General features: G+C 34.9%; 1 protein-coding gene across 13 annotated transcripts in view; it reads right to left on the minus strand.

The window, feature by feature from the left end:
• The window catches only part of LOC105326681 (U1 small nuclear ribonucleoprotein A), a 73,415-nt gene extending 71,050 nt beyond the window's left edge, over positions 1 to 2,365 (minus strand). For 2 of the 13 annotated variants that reach the window (XM_066088039.1, XM_066088031.1), the window contains exon 1: positions 1,434 to 2,361. In XM_066088039.1, coding sequence (XP_065944111.1) covers positions 1,434 to 1,532 — 99 coding nt within the window. In that variant the 5' untranslated portion in view covers positions 1,533 to 2,361. Of the gene's footprint in view, positions 1 to 1,433 lie in introns of all 13 variants that reach the window. The other 11 variants (XM_066088020.1, XM_066088049.1, XR_010714813.1 and 8 more) reach the window with 10 other exon arrangements.
• Positions 2,366 to 12,264: the final 9,899 nt, after the last annotated feature.

Here is a 12,264-nt window from a genome sequence, read left to right on the forward strand (position 1 = left end):
CTTATATCCTCCGAGTCTGCTGTCCGTGGGGTCAGGCTACATAAGTGTGTGAAAGTGGTTCACATGTGGTTCCCACCCAGAAGAAAAGTATCCAGCCTGGGGCCATAAAACTTGGACAACTCACTTTTGGTCTCAGAAGCACCCCCCTCCTCTTGAGACAGAATGAGATCAAAAGTGAGCTCTTTTAAGAATAATGGCCCCAGATCCTCAGTCCCTAACCAATAATTTTTTTTTTTTTTGGGGGGGGGGTTAGAAAAAAAATTGAAGGGCTCTTTAACTTTACATTATCACTTTTCAGATCAAATCATGGAAATTTGGGAAGTGGTGGGTTTCTAATTCTACATGATATGTCCTTTCCCTTTTATTTCATGAAAGGGGAGGGGGGAGATTTTAAAAAGCAATTAAAATGCAGACCAGCTTAATAAATATATAAAACACAATAGAAAACACTGAGCCGCTTAGCCGAATGCTCTGGGTCAAATTTAACACAAGGAGAGAAAACAATGAAACGCTCTCTAAAGTTTAGAAGATTGTAGGGAGATTACATTATCAACGGACACTAATAAAACAGTTTCACCTTCGCTAACCACTGTTGTGAACCACTGCATACTGACAAAAGCCCCCAGGGGCTCCCTAAGTTCAACTATAACAGTATAACAGCAGAATATTATGGAAATGAAACACATTGCCCACACATTTGCATGTACAGTGTACATGTAATATCATGCAGGAAAAAGAGCACTCTTGAAGAATTTTTTGGGAAACCTGGGAGGAGAAGGGGGTAGGATTATAATATGATAAAGGGCCTTGTACTAAAGTCGCAGTAAACTATACCCTAAGAGCCTGACTCGTCAGTTTTATGAAGTTTTATTTCATAAAAAAAAGCCACAGATTTGCGTGCTAGACGCTATATGCACCGAGTTTAAAGTTTCGATTAAAAGTTGTGACATGTTTACTTTTTTTGTGTAATTTTGTTTTCATACAATATTCCATTGTGCTACAGTGGCTGCATGTACAGCCTGTTGTTATGTCTGCTTCACATGGAACTCTATAGCTGGTATTTAAAAATTACAGACTGTTTAAAAATTCCAAACTGTAAAATCAATTTCTTTCTTAGTCATTCAATTTTAAAGATACGTTATACAGTATCCCCAACTTTTTTTTTCAGGGAAGGGGAGTTATTGTACAGCATGGATGAGGGGAATTTGAGGGGGGTGGGGGTAGGGTGGGAGGGGGCTGGCGGGTGAAACTGACAATAAGAGGGGGGTCTTTTACTCCTCATTTTTTTAGGGGGATAATTGTGGTAGGGATGAGGCATCCGTAATTTATTTTTTTTTTTTGGTTTGGGGGTGGGGGAAAGGGGACAGGTGCGCAAAATTTTGAAGAAGGGGAGGGGGGGGGGTCTGAAATATAAAAAGTTGACAAGCACTTACCTCTTCCTCAGGATTAGTGTTGACAGAGTCCATTGACTGACTCAGGGCGATAGTTGTTTCTGTTTTCAAACTCGATGTAGCCATCTCCATCTGTCGCATTGTATTTTCCACACGAAAATATAGAGAAGAAATTGGTTGCACACTTATTCTTTCTGTCTCTCTCGATTTCTCTGTCAAGTTTCACACACAAAAGTTGCGGTGAGTTGAATCAGTTTTCGTTGTGCGATAATAAATATAGGGTGTCCTCTTATAATACACAACAGGTGCGATTTTCAGTCGATGTACAAAGTTCCACAAATAAATAAATAAAAACAAGATAAATATTCTCTTTTCTTTCTCCCTCACTTTAAAACTTCGTTGAATAGTAGAGGGGGTGATAAACACACAACGGTAGAGAGAGAAAAAAATACCTGCTTATATATCAACACACTGCAGAATTGTACAGATTGGAATGCATATCGAAGTCCATCCAAAATGAAATAACGGCAAAAATTAATAGGACTGCGTGTCGTTGAAGTATCACAAATATTCGTGCAGCGGGGCTAAAAAAACTCACGTGGAGTATACAGTGCGGTCCGTCTATATCAGTGAGAATAGAGTAACAATTGCTGTGCAGCTAAAGTACAGAAAGGGGTAACGTGCCAGGCCAGTGATTAAACGAGGGGTAGATAAAAGCGTCCGTTTGTATCCTCCACGAAATCACAACTGGGGCCTCATAGTTCTCTAATTTTCACCTGGAATGAAAACATGGCACCTTTTAGTTTTCCCTTTCGCCGTGACTATTTTGTTATTCAAATGTGCGCTCAATGCATTGTGACGTCACCGCATTTGATGTGCGAACATTCAATGGAAAAACAGCTTGCTTGGTTTTAACTCCGCCCACTATTTGCAAACTCCACGTGCTTTTTGTTGTGGTTTTTTTTCCTCGTTCACTCGCATAGCATTGTAGTCGATTTCGTTTGTGTTGAAAAAAAAAATTCAGATTAACTATTTAAATCCATCAAACCTGATCGCAATATTTTAAACAAATACCTTTATTAAATAACGGTCCTCGCAATCGATCTATTTCTCTAATCCATCCGCCGGCGAGAGTGTAAGTAATTCTTTTCAGACATAAAGGAACCAGCCAATCGGAACCGGTGCGAAAAAAAGTCTTTTCAAACAAAAGATTTTTTTATTTAAAGGTTGAGGGAGAGTTTAGGTTTTCTAGTAGACTTTACAAAGCGCGACCCAGTGTATATACACATTTTGACAAGTACAACAATTGCGCCATATAATCGGTTTTCCTTTGTACTTAAACAGCAAAGCCCCAAATTCGTCATAACTATTCATTTAATTTTCACCGGTTGTAATCGCATTAGGTCAACTTTTAAAAATATATATGTACTTCGTTATTTTACAGATAAACGATTTATAAAGTGTACCTTGGTACATGCGCGATATATTTATTATACGTAATTTTAATTAAGCGATGTATTTTATTAATAAGCTAATTACCATTCTTTAGTTTTTGGGGTTTTTTTTCAGTCTTCCATTTCTTAACTTTGACACATTTTTTCCCCTTAATTTCTTTTTTTTTTATTAAATGTTGTAATTTACTGTTATACATAAGATAAACACAACGCAAGTTATTGAAAATGTTCATATCAAATACATTTCAATGTTTGTATATGGCATGTTTAATTGTTTGGGATTTTTTGTTTGTTTTAGTTTTTCTCGGTGTTTGCTTTCTTTTGTTTTTAAGAATTAAGTTTTAATATTGGCAATATTCTGTATATATACTTACATGTATGTTTCCTTTTTATTGTTATATATTTTTATGAAATAAAGTTACAATATACTTAAGACAGCATTCATTGCTAACCGATTACTTTAACCTTTAAACAAACAGGAACATGTATTAACACTCTTTACTAAAGATATAAAGATGTCTATGTTTTAACAAGTGTGTATATATTTACTTACGCTTATTTCATGATCTTTTAAAAAGAACTAAGAGAGGGTGGGCGATGATTGATGGGGGGGGGGGGGGAGGGGGGTCTTTTTTCACGAATTTGCTCATAAAGAATTATTTCAATAAAATTATTATAGAAATTATTATATTGTAGCGAAAATGTCGTATCAATTTAATGGTAAATTGTGGTAAAAGATCGATTGAACATTATCCTTTATCCTGATACAGAAATTTTTAATTTATCTAGTGCTAAAGGTCGATTCAATAAAATCGGGGGGGGGGGGGGGTTAAAACAATGTATCACCATGCAATATAATGTAACCTAATTCCATTCTTAATCAAAGCTACTGAGGTTAAATTGAAAGTGGCACGTGGTTTGATGTGTCTCTACGGAATATAAATCAAAAGTGAAAAACAAAATCCGTGTAGGAAATCACGGATGCCAATAGGAATCTAGAGGACCTCACAGGGATTCATCAACTATTCCTATTGCTGGTCCGAATCTTACTGCCGTGTGATGTTTCTTTTCCCTTCCTTCTCGCATAATCTTCTTGCATGTTATATATAAACCGTAACCTTATCTTTATTTCAATTTCTTGTATCATACGTTAATTTGCAGGAGTACATGCATACTTTTCCTATTCGTCCGCATTTTAGGATGGAGTGTTTTAAGGAGGCCGGGTGGTCGTGACCATTTTTTAGACTGTATTGATCTCCTTTGGAAGAAGACCTTTTATATACAGATGTAGGAAAATACTCAAAATTTAAAAAGTTAAAATTAAATTCCTGAGTTCCCCTTTACTTAATACTTTAGAGATTAACAAGTAATATCTTTCTTAAAATTCAAAGATCTGATGGTTAATTCGATCATCACCCAGACTCCTTAAGGAAAATTATCTATTCTTTCTCATTTTCTTTTCATATTCCTCTCTTCCTTTTCAAAATTATTTACATAATTTATACATGTAATTATATCTCTATGTAAACTCTCTCTCTCTCTCTCTCTCTCTCTCTCTCTCTCTCTCTCTCTCTCTCTCTCTCTGTCTCTGTCTCTCTCTCTCTCTCTGTCTCTCTCTCCACAGCAACACGCAAACACCCTTTCGTGTCGATTAAAATTGACTCCGGATTTCATTACATCTGCGAAGATTCCGGCCATCAAATATTCATGACCTCCTGGTCAATCTCGCGATCTGAAGTGGCAAAAAGCTAATTCAATTGGTCCCCACAGACCGCTTAATTACTGCTAGAATACCCCCTCCAACCCAGCTAACAGATGTAGAATGTCCAATGACGGCCACCATACGTCTTTTATTTCTCGGTAATTGCATTTCATCACGTGACAATATTTGTTACCTGTTCAAAAATTGATTGAAGCGTTAATTGAAAAAAGCGGTGCTGGTTTTCGCACTGTAACGATAAGAAATCCTCCATCTGTTGTCTACAAAAACGGAAAGGATTTTGTGACACGTTTGAGTGAAATCAGGGAGTTTGTATTATCATTAATTGTCATTGTCGAGAAAATTAAGGAAGACACACACCCCCACGTTAAAATCACTAGTTGTATTGTTCCGGATTTTTTTTTTCGGAAAGGAGAAGACTTTACGTGATGCATGAGTTTCATATCATTTTCAAAGCTTAAGGAAAATATTAACTATTAAATCTGTGTATTTAGTTAAATTCGTACATACAATCAATGTGACAATTCATTAATTTGTCAAGCTGTAAATTTTGAATTTACTGTGTGGGTGTAAATACAAAATTTACAACATGACGTTATGTTGTAAATTTTGTATTAACACACACCCAGTAAATTCAAAATTTACAACATGACAAATATAAATCGTTTTCGTATCTCAGATTTCATCGAAAAATTAGAGGGGGTTGCATCGTTGCTGATGGAAATCTAAGGAACAAACTATAGACGACATTTTTATAAAGAAATCAGACTCATTTAGATAGATTTATTTGCTTATATCTAAATAAGAAACTGTGTGGTTGAAAATATGAATGTCTATGTAATTGTCAAATGTATCGCGTCAACAGTATTCCTTATCATGTATTTATCAATAATTGTATCCAAGGTAGTTTGGTGAGCTATTGAAATAAATTAACCCAAACTTGGTCTCTTTACTTATCATTCTGTAGTTTCTGTAGTTAAGTTCATCTACTAGTATTATCAAGAATTGGTCACATGTTTGCGTGATTCGAAAGAGAAGACTTGGAATCTCTGAATCGCATGTGATAAATATCGATAAATCAGACAGTATGATTTTAATAATTAATGTAGCAAAATAAATAATTCACGATAAAATCATATTCCGTATGCAAAAAAGGGAGTTAACTGTCACACAGACTACAAAAATATGCATTCGCAACTTCTCGGGCCTTTCGAGCAAGCTCCGAGAAGTTTTTGTTTTTTTTGTTCTTTTTTTTTTTTTTTAAATTTTTATTCTTTATTTACATTTGTTCTTAATACAATAGCAAAAGTACTTACTACATAATTTTTCAACATAGATGTATAGGATCTTTAAATATAAGTAGATATGCACATTTTCATACAGAGTATTCGACATAGGTCTTATAAGTAAAAAAAAGATATTTGAAAAAAAAAAACATAAGAAAAAAAATGATTGACAAAAAGGTAACGATAAAAGGTTTCAGAATTGTTCAAACATACATGTATATTTCACTTTTAGTACAGCAAGATATTGCCTATGCTAACATGAAGGGCCACAATCTACTAACTACAAGTCTCTAATGCCCCATGTTAGCAAGACAGCGACCACACCTGGTATGTGGACCTGTTGGCACTTATTTGTATAACAAAACAGATATAGAAAAGATATATAGATATATATAAAATAAAAATAAATTATGTATCCTATTATATGAATTATAAATTGCTTCTAATACGTTTTAAAAGGATTGCAAAACTCCTTTGTGACAACGATTTGTAGACCTCAGAGAAAAAAGTTAGTACATATTTTATATGATTACATATTTCTTGAGGTTTTTCCTCTTTGTTTTCAATTCTACAATACATTTTATACTTATATATCTTACAGGCAATCAAAGAAATCAAACTGTTAAGAAATAGTGTTTTCTCATTCTTTTCAAAATAAAAACCTATTACTACTGTTTCGAGCTCCGAGAAGTTGCGAATGCAGAAATATGTACATGTATCTCATAAAAACCAACGTTACGACCGGGACAAAAATATCCGGATTTTTTATTTTAACTTTCTATCTCTCGAACTTAACCATGGTCCCTTGAAGTTCGAGTTATCTAGATTCACCTGTATATACTTGTATATATGTATAATTAGTCCAACATTTCTTCAAGACCACATCCTGCATGTAAACTAATATATCAGTACAATGTACATATAATTTATTTTTAAGGGTAATAGAGGAGTTTTGACAGTTCTTTGCCTTCATATAATAACATTTGTACTGAAGTCCTGATTGATCATTTTGTTTTTGTATGAATTTTTTGGATCAAAATAAATGAAGATTACAAATATATGTTTTATTAAATTTGGTAAAATGGATCACAATTTTAAAATCACGATGATATACAATTGATTTATGCCCGAGAAATCAAAAGACCATACTATTTTTGCCTATGTGCAGGGAATAACACAATGTGTTCGATTGCCCGAGGCCAACGGCCGAGGGCAATATATGACACACATCGTACGATAACTACATGTACATTATGCGTAATCCGCGTAAACATATGAATAAAACTTTTTTGAAGATCATAATTTTATTTTTTTATTCAGTCCACTTAACCATCAATATAATTTTCGAAACTCCACTGTTTCCGTGTACATTTGTAATATTTTACTGGTCGAATAGGATCCCCATACGTTTATAAAATATTAAACCCAATTGAAGACATTCTTCTTCCACTAAAGTGATGGAAATTAAGACGCTACGTATATTTTTATAGGGTGCTATACCAATTATCCTATTTAGAAGAAATAAACTTTTTCCTTTTCCTCTGAATTATTCAACAGCTATAGACAATACCTCTGGGCCGTCAAGGGACCTGTAATTACCCCGTTCTCACGACGGATATTATCACACGTTTTACCGACAGCTGAGGAAACTGTTGAAAAGCACGGGTAATTACAGTACCCCCAACACTCCTATAAGAGGTTTGGCTCTGGTCAAGCTTCGAAGTCCATTATTTGATTTTCGAATGTTTACACGTGTTTCTTTTTATTGTGTAACGTTTCGAAAGGGTTTTATTGTACTGGGATGCGTTCGAGTTCGTAGCAGCGCCTAGCCGCTAGGCCGTATATAGAGTTTAGCCAAAATAGGTGTCTGATTTGAAATTTGTAATATTCAAATAAAGACTTATAATATCGACATAAATTATCAATCTCAAGTGGACGTTTGCTTACACTCAAAACAACTTACATGAACAAAAGATCACTAAATTGTTTATTATACAAAGTGGTAACAAAGGTAGTCATCTTGAATTTGATGCTTAGCAGTAAAAATTTAAGCAACGTAAATCTACATGTACATGTACTTAGCGGCTAGCCTAGCTTGCGTTCAACAGCATAACTGCTGCGCAACACTACGTATCAGATACGATCTTAAACGCACTTCTGGTAATTTAAGGTCTTAGACCACTTGTTCTGTGGTTGGATTACCAAAAATTCTGCAAATAAAAAGGTTGAGCATCATAAACATGTATTTACTGACGAGAGAGAGAGAGAGAGAGAGAGAGAGAGAGAGAGAGAGAGAGACTTTACGTAGATTAAGGCAACAATAATTAATATTACAATTACCAAAAGTATATTAACTAGTGAGGGTAAATGCATTCTAGAACACCGAAAACTACCAAATAATCAACCTCCTTAAAAAGTTGCATCAGATGTAAATTTGAATATTTTACCGAACAACAGAAACTTGGTTGGCGAATTTCTGGATGATTTCTACTTAAAAGTGCCGATACCTTACTACAGCTACATACTTTTGACCTATACGTAACATGGTTCATTTTTGTACGTCTGCATGGGATTTGATTTCTTGGCATTTTACGTCGCTTCAGTAGCTACATCAAACACGGAACGTGCCTTTTCTTCACTGGCGTTAAATATTCACGAGCAAGAGCTTCCGCTGAGAAGAAATATTCCCCGTAGAAATGACAAGATAACTGTTAAACATTAATGAGCCAGTGTGAATAGTTTTAATGCTATGTTTATGGTCCATACATCTTTTTTCTTTGTTTGTTGGTTTTTTATGGATTACCATTCAGAGGAAAATACATCTTCCGCTTTGGTGCTTGTCATGCTGACGTAACATTGATGAAAAATAAAACATGGTGGTGCGCTTTACAGTTTTATTAAGACGTGCTCAGAAAATACAGATGAAGACTATACGTAACGATGCATTTCAGAAACTGGTTACATGTTCACAAAGAAAAGAAAACATGGTCAACACCGGTCCCTCTCTCTCTCTCTCTCTCTCTCTCTCTCTCTCTCTCTCTCTCTCTCTCTCTTTCTCTCTCGTTTGTTAAGATCCATATATAAGAAACTATTTCATAAGTAAATTTTAAAATTTCTTGATCTACCAATCATGTCAATCATACCAAATCATACTTGAAATGGTTCCAACAACATAGACTGGGAAGCTTTAATATGGTGTTCACTATACTAATGTCCTTTCCAAAAATTTAGATTATTGATAATCAAAATTTGTACATGACAACACAAAAGGAAACTAAGCTACTCCTGAAAAAGAGAAAAGGTCACGAAAAATCTACTAGTATGTTCAAAATTAAGAGTTCGACCAGAATAGAGACTGTTGAAAAGGTTGAAAGAAGATAAAGGTTAGCAGTACATATGTAGATAATGGTGAGAAATTCGACTTATTGCTTACATAGAGCTATCACAGATTACTCTACAGATGAAAAGTGTTGCAGTAACGTGTCTGGTCTCTTGTAAAGTTGTGTCATATATGTTGTACATTTTGTGACTTGATTTGAACATATTGTTCAACTTATTGTTTGATTGAAAACAAAAAGAATTAGGCACACGTTCTGAAAACTTAGAATATCTTTTCCTATACAATGATAACACAAAGTAATGTTTAATATTAAACAAAAAAGTATCAAATGTCAATATATACATTGTACTGGTTGAAATTATGACAGTAGATATACATATAAATTATTAAGAGACAACGTGATTCTAGCTTAATAAAGACAATAGACAAAAACCGCCCGGATCTATCACATTTTGTCTTTTTCAAGAAAATTTCAATGTAAATTTCGAATTGCACAAAAAAACCCACGATTAACTGGTCAATCATTTTAGAAACAGGAGGCAGAAGGTGGAAATATTTCCGCAACTCCGAAAATAATTGCATAGGCTTCATATGCTAGAGAGAGAGAGAGAGAGAGAGAGAGAGAGAGAGAGAGAGAGAGAGAGAGAGAGAGAGAGAGAGAGAGAGAGAGAGAGAGAGAGAGAGAGAGAGAGAGCGCATCATGACTTTGCGTTATAAACTTCTTCTGTGCATACATACATATACACTATATTTTTCCTTCGTTCCTTGACTTTCGGCAATTCTCTTGTATCGATTGAGAAGAAAATCCAACAAAGGGGTACATTATAAATTGAAAGTATGCATGTACGTAATGAGTTTTTGCCTTACATTATAAATTATCACCATGTTTACAGAGCAGAGTTTGTTTTCTGTCTGTATTGTTGGGGTAACCCCATCAAATTGTTAAATCCTTTAGATGAGGTCGAATCATCCAAAGAACGTGTTTTTTCTCGTCAGAAAAGCCCAGTGTTATGAATGCGAATTTGAATGATCCATTTCTAAAACGTTCCATTAGAATGAAGTTTATGAAAAATGTAGAGTTCTTGTCAGAACCGAATCAATATACGTCATTAAAGCTCCTTTAGAAAATACCCCCCGACCCCAAAACACATTACGTTGCAAAAGAGTGTAGGTACTATATATATGAAATAATGTTTGTTCAGCGCAGAGTTCCCCTATGTCAACCGAATAGCCCGGGTTCAATAGAATTACGGGCATATTAATCATAGTTTATTTTATTTTCCTCCGAAATCCATTGAAACCTTTTAAACAGGTACTCTATGTAAAGATCTTGTTTGTTTTGTGGAATAATAGACGAGGAGAAAGCGTGCATTCAAGTTCACTGAGACGCTTCCCATTCTCCTGACTTTTCAGCGAACAACAAAACATTCACCTAACTGTGACATCCAAATAAAATCGACACGAAATCGATATGGTCGGGGAGCGCGAGTTATATGGCGTATTTGTAATAAGGAAAAGAATAAAATAAAAAACTTGAAGAAACTTGTCTAATAACGTTAAATAAAACACGTTTAATCGCCAGAACGCATCGCTCCCATGGGAGACAGAGTTTCACATTTCGCAGATAGAATTTTCATTTTCTCCAATATTGAATATATATTTGGCACCCGCCGGAAAATAAACTTCTAATATCCTCGGCGAACACTTCTCAATATATCCACTCCTTTTCTTTTTATGATATTGAATATATCTCTTGGAAAGGTTCCTGACTATAAATGATGGCTGTATGATCATTGCAATAAGTAAGGAAATTTGGCATTAGATGGATATTATTATACAATGCAACAGACACTGCAAGATGGGAAGGGGATATATACGGCATTGACTCTCAAGATAGCAATTACATGTACATTTGTACCGAATATGTACACTAGTACAGTTCACTTAAATTTAACGTAATGTAAAATAGGTATAAAAGTAATGTTATGAAATAAATGCCAAACAGTATGAAATCAGGTGGAATGTCCCTTACAGAAATATAGTTTCTATTTAAAAATCAAAATAATGTGTATCTTAATTTTAAGTAATACATATGTCTGGAGAGAGAGAGAGAGAGAGAGAGAGAGAGAGAGAGAGAGAGAGAGAGAGAGAGATGTATATGGGTTAAATTGGCTAAACATTTTGATTAAATAAAAAACAGTTAATTTAGTGTTTTTAGTTTAATACTATAAATATAACACGGAATAAATGTTGCAGAATCAAAATATACTCTCTGACATTTGAATCTTTGAGTCTTTAGCACTTTCAATTTGGTTTTGTTCGCGAGACACTCAGTATCTTTAGAGATTCACTCGTGCTTATAGAAATTCATTTTAGCATTTTAAAAATTCCAACAAGGGTTTGTGTTTAAAACCAAATATTTTTGTAAATGCAATTACTCGCACTCAGATGGAACACAATGGAACAAAGGTATGGAAACTGCCACTTCTAAAAAACAAAACCCAAGAAACATTCATGAAATTTCTATTGTTATATCTTCCTATCTATTGCAATCTCCGTTAACTGATCGTATTTAGTCGCCACTTTCAGAATCCTTTAAGATCGTTAAGCGTTTTTTTGTCAAATTGGTTCTTATCGCTAATCAGCCACGTGCGGTGTCAACAGAAATCGTCCCCCGTCACCAAAAGCTATCTTTAACACCCGCGACCTCGCTAACAACTGAACGGGTGATTAATCAACTATACAGCGGACGATAATCACTGATTTTTAAAGACCCGACGATTGTCAGAGATGTTTATCTAAATGGGGAAGAGTACCTTAAAACAAAGTCCCCGAATCAGCTTGTCGCCGGGACGGAATCGACTGAGAACGGTGACGACAGGTACATGTATTAATTACAGGTGTAAATTGAGAGAGAGAGAGAGAGAGAGAGAGAGAGAGAGAGAGAGAGAGAGAGAGAGAGAGAGAGAGAGAGAGAGAGAGAGAGATTACATATGCAATACAGATAGAAGGATATATAGGAGGTAGGGTATCTCCCCTTCATAGGCTTCCCTGCCTTTTTTGGTCAAGATTT

This window comes from Magallana gigas, chromosome 1, assembly GCF_963853765.1.
Source record: "Magallana gigas chromosome 1, xbMagGiga1.1, whole genome shotgun sequence".
NCBI classification, from domain to species: domain Eukaryota; kingdom Metazoa; phylum Mollusca; class Bivalvia; order Ostreida; family Ostreidae; genus Magallana; species Magallana gigas.